Source organism: Pocillopora damicornis, chromosome 3 (genome assembly GCF_964200805.1).
Source record: "Pocillopora damicornis chromosome 3, jaPocDami1.2, whole genome shotgun sequence".
In the NCBI taxonomy this organism is placed as follows: Eukaryota; Metazoa; Cnidaria; class Anthozoa; order Scleractinia; family Pocilloporidae; genus Pocillopora; species Pocillopora damicornis.
The window spans coordinates 28113189-28123317 of NC_142672.1; the positions used below are offsets into that span (position 1 = coordinate 28113189).

At 37.2% G+C, this 10129-nt stretch overlaps 2 protein-coding genes across 2 annotated transcripts; one reads left to right on the forward strand and one right to left on the reverse strand.

Moving 5' to 3' along the window:
- Window positions 1-3225: 3225 nt before the first annotated feature.
- On the reverse strand, window positions 3226-6847 carry LOC113666469 (uncharacterized). Its single transcript, XM_027182259.2, has 6 exons — window positions 6726-6847; window positions 6133-6255; window positions 5537-5638; window positions 5318-5390; window positions 4401-4515; window positions 3226-4224 (listed from the first exon to the last, which is right to left on the reverse strand). Exons 1-6 carry the CDS (start codon window positions 6796-6798, stop codon window positions 3409-3411), a joined length of 1302 nt encoding a protein of 433 aa, XP_027038060.2. The 5' UTR covers window positions 6799-6847; the 3' UTR covers window positions 3226-3408.
- Window positions 6848-6861: 14 nt separating this feature from the next.
- Window positions 6862-9225, forward strand: LOC113666479 (uncharacterized). The gene is made up of 4 exons (XM_027182271.2): window positions 6862-6934; window positions 7050-7092; window positions 7814-7922; window positions 8379-9225. The coding sequence occupies exons 1-4, from the start codon at window positions 6927-6929 to the stop codon at window positions 8657-8659; spliced, it is 441 nt and encodes a 146-aa protein (XP_027038072.2). The 5' UTR covers window positions 6862-6926; the 3' UTR covers window positions 8660-9225.
- The last annotated feature ends 904 nt before the right edge of the window (window positions 9226-10129 follow it).

The window sequence follows — 10129 nt, forward strand, 5'->3', positions numbered from 1 at the left end:
CCCGAGTATGATTTGAAACTGGCGGACAAGGAGTAACTCTCGAACTGGCTTGGTGGCCGAGGAACTCCTCCCCGCGGAACCTGCATGTTGTTTTTTCTACTTTTTCTCTTTAGTATCATTATTTTTATCTTCTTTTTGCCCTTTTTTTGTTTCAGAGCAGTTTTCTTTTTCGGGCCACTTTGTTAATTGTTAGTTATATTCTGAATCCTGTAGTGTTTGCTGTTGCTCAGAAGTCGTCGGCAAAGACTCTTTTTCCTTAAAAATGAAATGGTTTTGTTTTACTTTAACCGTTTTATGTATTTTTTTTAACCTCTTTTCTTCCTTTGACTTTTCTTATGTATTATCCATTTCAAGCTAGGCAATGCAAGTTAGAAGGAGGTAAACGTTTTCTCAGCATGTCTACGTGCCGAGCTCTGGCTTAATGCAAACAAAATGTGCGAATCGAGAGAGAGGCATTTCCGATTGTGACAAGTACGAAAACCGTAGAAGATAAATGTTCGGAAACAAAAAAAGGAAAAGAAAAGATAAAAATGATGATAAGAAGGGGTAAAAATAGAAAAGTTAGTAAAAATGCATCCTCTGTGAAGGTATTTATTATAAATAGATTTCCTTTACCTTATGTTACCTTTTCAAAGACGGGCAGTCAAATGTTAGATTCATCCACAAAGACTTGTAAAAGAAAGGAAAGGAAAAAGAAGAAAATGACAAGTACCAAAAACCGTACCAAAACCGCGTAAAAAGAAAAAAAACAGAGAAAACACTGGGAAGCTACATTCTTTACCAAAACTTGAAACAGAATGCTTTTTTTTTTTTTTTGCTTTTTATGAGTTTTGTCTTTTGTAGTTCCTTTAAATTATTTTTGAAGTATTACCTCGTGCCCGTTATCTCTCTTTTTTAAATTATTGGATAGACATAAACTTCGTCACTGCGCGCGGATCTTCTGCAAAATTTTTCCAAGATGCCATGGTAGCGTTCTCAGTTCTGGATAAAGCAGGCAGAGATGGGGTTTTACCAAATATAAGTTATCAACAGGTGATACCATATGGAAGCTGATTTATATTTTCATTTAGCCGGGGTACTTGTATGCTAATGTGAAATGTTCTGTAATTTCCGTGAAGCTTATGTGGATTCCATAGCCCAAGATAAGTATCCGCTGAATACCTTTACACTCCCCCCGCTGGAGGTGCGACAAAAATGGCGACAGACGTGGAGTTAAAGTTGGTAGAATCTTCGTTCGTATATAACCTTTAACAATCGAATAATTTATATGTGGAATTTGCTATATTTCGTTTTGGTGGGATAGTCTCCCTCGAATTTTTGAAAATTTCGCGGGATGTACTTTTTCAGCAAATTTTAACAACACTTTCTACAGTAGGCAACTAGCTTACATGTTGTAGACAGTGTAGATAGCTGTACCTATTGTAGACAGTGTAGATAGTTTTAACTATTGTAGACTGTGTGTAGATAGTTTTACCGATTGTAGACAGTGTAGATAGCTGTACCTACTGTTGACAGTGTAGACAGCTGTATCCACTGTAGACAGTGTGGATAGTTGTACCTATTGTACACAGTGTAGAGAGCTGTATCTACTGTGGACAGTGTAGATACTTGTACCTACTGTTGACAATGTAGATAGTTGTACCTACTATTGACAGCGAAGATAGTTGTACCTATTATAGACAGCGTAGATAGTTGTACCTGCAGCAGACAGTGTAGATAGTTGCACCTACTGTAGACAGTGTAGATAGCTGTACCTACTGTAGACAGCATAGACAGCCGTACCTACTTTAGGCAGTGTAGATAGCTGTACCTACTGCAGACAGTGAAGATGAATGTACCTATTGTAGACCATGCAGTAGATACCCTAATTTTCTATGCATTCATATGTTGCATAATACAGATAATATTAAAAATTCGCGTGTAGCATCATTTCCGAGAGTTCAACGGCACTCTACGATGTATTTCGTTTGCACGTATTTTCACTAAAATGGCCATTCAGTTGAATATCTGATACTCGACAAATACCAGCATCAAAGAGCCTATTCTTTTTTGGTCCAGGCTGATGTGTTCCTTATATATCAGGTTTCTTGAGTAATCAGCTTGATGCTGTTTTTGAGGGGATTTTTCTTTTTCAGGAAACAATTTTTTCAGTTCGATTTTTCACTTATTTTTTTTTAATTTTACAAAGTTTTTCAACATGTTCTTTGCTCACTGTATATGTGGTTTCAGGAAATTTCTTTACCCTTCCATTCGATGCTTCAGCTCAGATCGTCTCCCCTTGAAATGCCAGATTTTCTCTAAAAATTCCAATCCCCGCCTTCTGTGCCGTGTTGTTCATAGTCTAACACTCTTACTTTGATATTCAAATTTTATTAAATAGGAACCTGTTCAATTTCTTCAGGTGGTACTAACAATCTTTATTAGTTTGATGTTTTATTTATCAAATTTCAGCCTGAAGGTTTTTTAATCCATTTGTTCCGTTATGCGAGTGTTTAATTGCAATATTTTCGAGGGTCTTCATGGAGTTAACCGTTAGCCGTGAAACGGTAAAACATAATCAGTCGTTAGACGTAAAAATTGACAAATTTTAACCGTTGGTCGTAAAAAAAGTAAACCGTAGAAGTTTTTCTCTTAAAAACAAAGGAATAAAATTAACCTATGGCTATAAAATGGTCAAGATTTTAACCGTTAGCAGTAAAAGCCATTACACCATTGAGATCCTTTGCTTAAAGATACTTTTTGGTTTAGACTACATACAGATCCACAGTTCCTGATACCATGGGTTCTGGAATTCCATAAAAGTGGTGCAGCAACAGAAAATGTTATTCTTCCTTCTCGCTTAAGATTGCATATAGTTCTTAGCAATTCAGTTTTAAAAGTGGTGCGTCAACAGAAAATGTTCTTCTTCCTTCTCGCTTAAGATTGTATCTAGTTCTTAGCAATTCAGTTTTAAAAGTAAGACCGTGAAAGCGGCGCGCTCTCGAACGACACTAGAGAACTAAAGCAGAGACAGTTTTGGGCCGCAGACAGCAACCGGAAAAGAAAAAAATAAATTCTAGTGCGCTTTGATACCAATATTGTATCGGCCGTTAAGTCTTCGTTGTAGCATTTTAAACCAAATTGTGCTGCCCAAAAAGGTGTAATGAGCACCATGAATGAGTTTTTTAACTTCCGGCTGCCGTTCGTGTCTCAAAAACATTTGTAAGTAATGATTGGCAAAGTAAGTTCAAATATTCTACATTTACTAAAATAGCATACGATGATTGTTTTATTGTGTGTAGAGTTGGTACCGTGAGTAACATAAAAGAACATAAACACAAAAATCAGCCATCGCTATTGGTTTATTTTTTGGCGGAAGAATTAAAATAATCTTGTTTCGGTCTTTCCCTGTCACCCTCATCTCTTTTCCTAGATTTTTCTTTTTTTATCCTTTTTTCTTTTCTTCTTCTCGTTTTTCATTCTTTCGACAGTTTCTAGACTATTACCGACATCTTGGTTCTTCTTCTTCTTCTTCTTCTTCTTCTTTCGTAAGTTGCCTTCATCGTTTGCTTCCTCCACTTCGGAAATTGTCTCATTAAAAGATTTATCGTCGCTAAAGCTACCTTTTGTCTTGTTCCTTCTTCGTTCACTCTCGGACGACTTATCCAAGTCTTCATTTTCCAATCTAGCAATCCCCTTCTCGCTCTTTCTCTTAGACGTTTTCTTTTTATCTTTCACCCCTTCTGCTATTTCCAGCCTTCCCAAAGAGCTGCTGTCAACCTCTAAAGTCTGACCATTAAATTCTTTTGCTTTCTTAATCTTTCCTTTTTCTTCCGTCCTATCCTTCGAGGGTTTGCATCCACTTTCTAATCCAGATTTCGTTTCTTTCACTGCACCGTTTCTCTTTCTCTTTCCAGCTGAACATTTCACATCAAAAGAATGCGAAACACTTACGCCATTGACCAATTCCTCATTTTCAATCGCATGTTTAAGCTTTCTTTTACTTTCTTTCTTCTTCTTCCTCTTCGGTTCTGATTCGTCAACTTCCTCGTTGTGATCCTTTCCCGTTACTATTTTTTCTTGAATAGCGCTAACCTCCACTGTCTGCCTCCTCTCTCGAGCCGCTTTCATCTCCCTCATTTTCATCTCAAAGTATTCCTGAACGCTTTGTCCGGAGTTTATAGTCTGCACACCGTGAGAAGATGGCGGCGGACAGGAAGCAGTACTCTCGTCCGATTCTTCGTCCTACATTGGAAGAAAAGTAGCTTTGTAAAAAAAGCTTGTTTCAACATTTTTTAAGTATTTTGGTATTCAATAACAAAACAAAACAAAGCAACCGGTACGGTACATTTCGGTTAATCAGAGCAAGGGCTATCGAAATAAAATAACCCCACAACTTCGATAAAGATGTTTGAACCAACCTCTGACTGTTCTTGAGGAGTTCCAGGAGCTGACTTACTCCTCTGACCAAAGATGCAAGCCATGTCTTCTGCTGATTTAGATGACAAGTCTTTGCTCTGAATGAAGCGATTGTAACTATGAATACAAAACAGCCAATCAGTCATTAAACTTCTACACATAAATGGTCCAGAAATAACATTGTCTTGGGTAACAAAGCCCAGGAAAAATGCAACTTCTAACCAAGGATGCTTAACTTCTGCACCAAGTCTAAAAGAACCTCTTACACTAATTCTGTAAGGTAATCCTTCCTGGCCTAAACTCTCACATTCCATATTTTCTACAAAGCACAATTCAATTTCACATTCTCATGTCAATGTTGCGAAGCATGGTGGTACACATGTTACAAGATGAAAGCCAACTTAAAGTTTTTTCTGTCTAAAACAAATTCAATTTATGTAGAACATTCAAGGCACATAGCCACCTAACAGTTTCAGTCAACAGGTGATGTGCTTAAAGCCTCAATCAAGTCATTTGGTTGTTAGGCAAGACTTGCATCTCTCTTCTCAAGAAGAAAAATCCATATCGCCAAAATTTAGTGGAAAACTGACATACATGTAATGATTGAGGGTAACCTGAAATGGACCAGTATCCCATCCAAGCACCAACTATGAAAGGCCCCTGAACTCATAAGCTGAGTTAATCCTTAACTTCTAAGAAGAAGATCTTTATTAAGGCTCCAAGAAGGCTTTACAGTCCTAATTTACACAAATGCATTGGTTATTGTCTACAATAGAGTGACTAGCATAAGTGTATGGCAGCTTAGAAATTTGACACAGGATTCATACCTAACTTATAAAAAAATTATAGTAACAAGAGACTTTTTATCACTAAAAGGTGATTTTAGTGAGGTCCTCTAAGAATAAGGAACAGCACTTACAACACTCTTTTTCGGGACTGTCTTGCTTTCTTTTCCATTTCATGACTCTTTGCTTTCTTCACTGACTTTTCCTCTGTAACACACAGATGAAAGACAAACTAACCTCAAAACTCTAGTTACATACCAAGAAAATAATGGAAACATAAAAGTTTTTTGAAGAAACCCATGGCAGTAATGATGGATACTCAAATGCACACATAAAACTGTTGGTTATCTCACCGTTATCGTTTTCTGTATGATTATTAAGCTGAGATAGCAAATCATCAAATGCTACCTGGTGTGATATCCAGTTATCTTCATGAGACTTCTCAGCCCCTAGACCTGAATATCATGAACAACATAACAGTTGGTTAAGTCTAATAAGCATTTTCTTCACTGAAATTCAGACAAATGCTCTAACTCTTGTATACATGCAAATGAACTTTAAATCCTCATGATGAGAATGATACCCAGGGATAAATGTCTCCTACACTGTTGTAAAGCTTAAAGGGGTAAGTTTCTGATGAAACTGTGGCTCTGCATAGATGGGGGGTATTACAAGATTATTTGGTTGAATTAACCAAGTTGATAATTAAAAAAAAAAAAATTCATACACCCTTCAAGTGGCATGCCACCATAGTTAGTGGAGTTGACTGTTTAGGAAAGTCAATAAAAATCAAAGATGAAAACATTTATATGGCGCAGTTTTAGATAAAGACTTCCAGACTGTGCAGGATCCTTAATTTTTGTTTCACGCATAGTTACTGAAAACGTCATTTCATCAAGAAATGCATGCAATCTTTATCACTAATGTCAACAATATTTTGCTTTCTTACCTAAGTTCTGCTGCCTCTTGACAGATTTAACATGTGTTTTAGTTCCATCCTCCTTAGCACCCAGTCCTTTTCCACTCTCCCATCCCATTTTAGTCAACATCTGGTAACCAAACCGTCTGGTATCTGATCAAAATAGTTTAAACAATTAACATTCTGATAATCTCTCTCCTTCTTAAAATATATCATTGTCTCATTTTACAAACCTTCCAAATAATATAGCCATTCTCAAGAAAAGGTTGAATCCTTGGAAACTCCTTATACTCTGCCGTCAACCTTGCTATGGATCTCTTCAAGTATGTAATATCTGACATGTTACATAAACTTGGAGTTATCATGAAACTCCAAGCAAAAGCTCCATCCAAAACAATCATCAACACTGAATTATATTCTTCCATCGACCAATCATGAGAAAGGGTAAACGGCAAGCTTTGGCAAAAGGATGGTAACCAAAAGAATCGGCCGGTTAAAAGTGGATCCATTTTCAGACTTCCCAATGGTTCAGATATGAACGGCAATCTATCAATTGACCTAAACAATTTCAAATAATAATAAAAAAGCCAGGGGAGACTTTTGACAAATAAATAGTTCCTTACCATTGGTCCACGCTGTATTTCGTGGATCGCTGCTCCATTTTTGCTTGGATTTCGGCTCTGCGAGCATCGCCATGTTGATTATTTGACCCACGTGTGACGCAACTTTCTAAAGCGAGCCAGCATTTTATTCAACAGCGGCAACTCGGCGAAATTTATGCGTAGCTTTACAACGCGCAAACGTGGAGGACGCACTGTACCAAAATGCCTAAGTAAGTAGGGCCGATTTCCAGCTTAAAAATGACGTTGTATTGCATTTCTTTTAGTCTATTTCATGACGAATTCTTGCTTTATGATTTAATTTCATAATGGTTCTTTCCGTTCTAGGTATTATTGTGATTACTGCGACACTTACTTAACACATGACTCGGTAAGTCTTTATTTATTTATTTAGATTTCGTTTGAGATACGACGCTTATTTTAGCCAGTTCCGCATTGCTCTTCTCTCCAGCACTCTGACATTTTGCCTTTTTTTTGTCTGCACCAATAATTCATGTCTCTTTGGGAATTTACCACAACTTTTGACTTCTTTTATTAGCATCTTAAAGCCTGTGTCTTTCTACAGGGCTCACTCCAAAAGCACTCTCTCTCCCTTTGTTCCTTGATATTTATTTGCTTTGTATACTTGCATTGTCTCTTACCCTTCTTGGGTAACAGGTTAAATTTCTCTCCATTAGGTGAACTCTCTCAGTTTTAGGTTAAAGTGTCGATAATTATGTATCCCATGTTACTAGATATTATAAAACTCCTCAATTTAATTCCAACAGGTCAGTTCTGTACTGACCAATTGCAACTAAAGTCAATACATGGGCACAAATTTCACCACGGAAAATGTATTACTGTTGCTTTTTGTGGTTTACTTTTCTAGCCTACATTAGCTTTTTCCCAAAAAACGTAGACTTTCCATAAATATCCTAAGTATTTACAATTTTGTTAGTCTCATAGTAATACATTGGCTGTTTGATAATGGTATTGGTGTAATTACTCTTCCCTTTAATTATCAAGTACCTTCCTGGAATTACAACACCTAGACAGCTTCCTTTCCTTACCTATGCTAACAAAATTGGTTTTATTGTTTCTCTAACTCCCAGCCGTCAGTCCGGAAGACACACAATGGTGGCCGAAAACACAAGGAAAATGTGAGGTTTTATTACACGAAGTGGATGGAAGAACAGGCACAGAGTTTGATTGATCAGACAAGTATGCATTTCACATTAACATATATTTACTTAAGAGACAACTATTTTTCGCAAAAACTTCTCGCTGCTTCTTGCTGCTCTTGAGTCAAGAGAATTGAATTATAATTTGATTAAGCACTAATTAGATTTAAAAAAACTCACTGAAATGCACCAAAAGTTGGTATGAAATTAATTTGTACTGAAACTTTGAGACTCCAATAGTGACAAAGCTTCAAAACCCTATTATCATCACATGCCTTTTGAACTTGTTCCCTTAAGAAGGAACAAGCGAGACTTATTTTTGAAAATGCACACAAATTATGATACTGTCCCTCTTAGGACAGGCTTTACAAACTGAATTGACTTGAGAAGGAAATTTTTTGCTTTAAGGTACATGCAGTGTTGTGCAGTCTCTGTACCAGTGCCTAAGAAACATTATGTCACGATAACATTGCATGGTTTCATTCTTCATTTTTAGCTGCTGCTTATCAAGCTGGTACTGCCATTCCACCCCCACAAGTTGCACACCTACCACCCCCTGGAATGATGCCGCCTCCACCCCCTGGAATGATGCCACCACCAGGAGCCTTACCACCCCCTGGAGCTTTACCATTTCCAATACCACCCCCTGGGGCAATGCCACCACCAGCAGGTATTAGACCACCACCTGGGGGACCACCACATGGGGCACCACCAGGAAGAATGCCAGGGCCACCAGGAGGAGGGAATCAGCCAAGGCCAGTTGTAGGAAAATCTTAATGACAATTCTGTTTAGGGAATAAATTGTTATTTACTTTGTTATTGACTAGTTATGCAATGAACTTTATCAAAAGAGGTTGTCCAGACAATTCAGATGAAGACTTGTTTTGCAAGGGAGACATTTTGACATTAAGACATTAAGACATTGACGTTAACTTAAAGTGTACAGAGGTGAACCTGTTGAAGGAACCGAACAAAATGTTTTTCCTGAGTCTCTAAGACATGAATTTGCAAATGTGTGCATTAAATTTATATTTTTAAGTTTACATCTGAACTCTCTCTGAGAATAGCTTTCCTTCTGATGTAAGCCTGAGCAAAAAAAAACTGTATACATGGACAGCAAGGTGCTCTTGCTTGGAACTTTAGCTTAAGACACCAATACCATCTAGATGAAACAGTATGTCCTTGCTTATACTGAGAAACCAGCCCTAAGTCTGCTTCCAGATCACAGCTGCAGATATGGTCAGTTAGTTAATTTTTTTCCCAGATATACACAAAATAAAAAAAAATTCATACTTCTGCAATGAAATTTTAAACTTAACTACAGTTGCCAATAAAACTACAGTGATACTTATTGTCATGCTTATTTCATGTTTTTTTTTTCTCATAACCTAGCAAGTTGTAAATGCTTTCTTTATGAGGGTACTATAAGTGAACTGAGTGGAGTGCAATTTGGTCCAAAAGCATATGCATGCTTTCAAACCAAAATTGCACCCATTTTTAAATCACAATTCTTTATTGCCCAACTACATAACTTCAGTCAGTACATGTTTTGATTCAATCTTGCGCCACTTTGTTTTTGGGGAAAAGTTGCAAAATTTGCTACACTGTGGACCTTGTCTTTTATTTTCCTTGAACCCCTTTACCCTTCAGAGTGTCTTGCATCTTATTTCTCCTTACATTATCCTCCCTCAATTACACATTCAGGATAGGAGAAAAAAGGAAATGATTACTAATTCAAGAAGCTCCTAATTTTTAAACAATTCATCCTTGAGAGCACCTCAGAAAATGTCTAGAGAAAAGTATGGAGACTATGCATACTGATGTTAAACTGCAAAAGGTAACTTTGACCAGCAACTTTCAATAGGCCTCAAAATATTTTGGGTGAAATGAAAACTAATATTACTTGAACAGAATTCATTATTAGCGAGAGGTGAAGAATTGTTTGTCGGTGGCTGGTTATCAGTCTGGTGTTCATCATTTTTGACTGGTCACTTTCAATTTGTGGGTAAAGACTGGCTGTTTTGTGTTCTGCCTAAACTGCTTGCAGAGAGGTGGCAGTTAATGACATCAATTTTATGAAGTCCACTCTAAGTCAGTAAACTGGATCTCCAAAGTCAGTAGTTTGAAACATAAAGTGTTATCTGCCTGGTTGGTTAAATTGGAAAGAACTTAATAATCATTAACTACTCACCAACTATTGGCGGTAAACGCTTTGATGAGAACCTGCAGCAATAATTGATGCACTGA

Bases quoted from the DNA above. Each gene is read 5' to 3' on its own strand.
- LOC113666479 (XM_027182271.2), top strand. The intron at 7,093-7,813 runs GTAAGTCTTTAT...TCTAACTCCCAG, and splicing joins CTTACTTAACACATGACTCG to CCGTCAGTCCGGAAGACACA. The intron at 7,923-8,378 runs GTATGCATTTCA...CTTCATTTTTAG, and splicing joins GAGTTTGATTGATCAGACAA to CTGCTGCTTATCAAGCTGGT.
- LOC113666469 (XM_027182259.2), bottom strand. From the start codon at position 6,798: ATGGCGATGCTCGCAGAGCCGAAATCCAAGCAAAAATGGAGCAGCGAT. The intron at 6,256-6,725 runs GTAAGGAACTAT...TATTTTGATCAG, and splicing joins AAATACAGCGTGGACCAATG to ATACCAGACGGTTTGGTTAC. The intron at 5,639-6,132 runs GTAAGAAAGCAA...CATGATATTCAG, and splicing joins CAAGAGGCAGCAGAACTTAG to GTCTAGGGGCTGAGAAGTCT.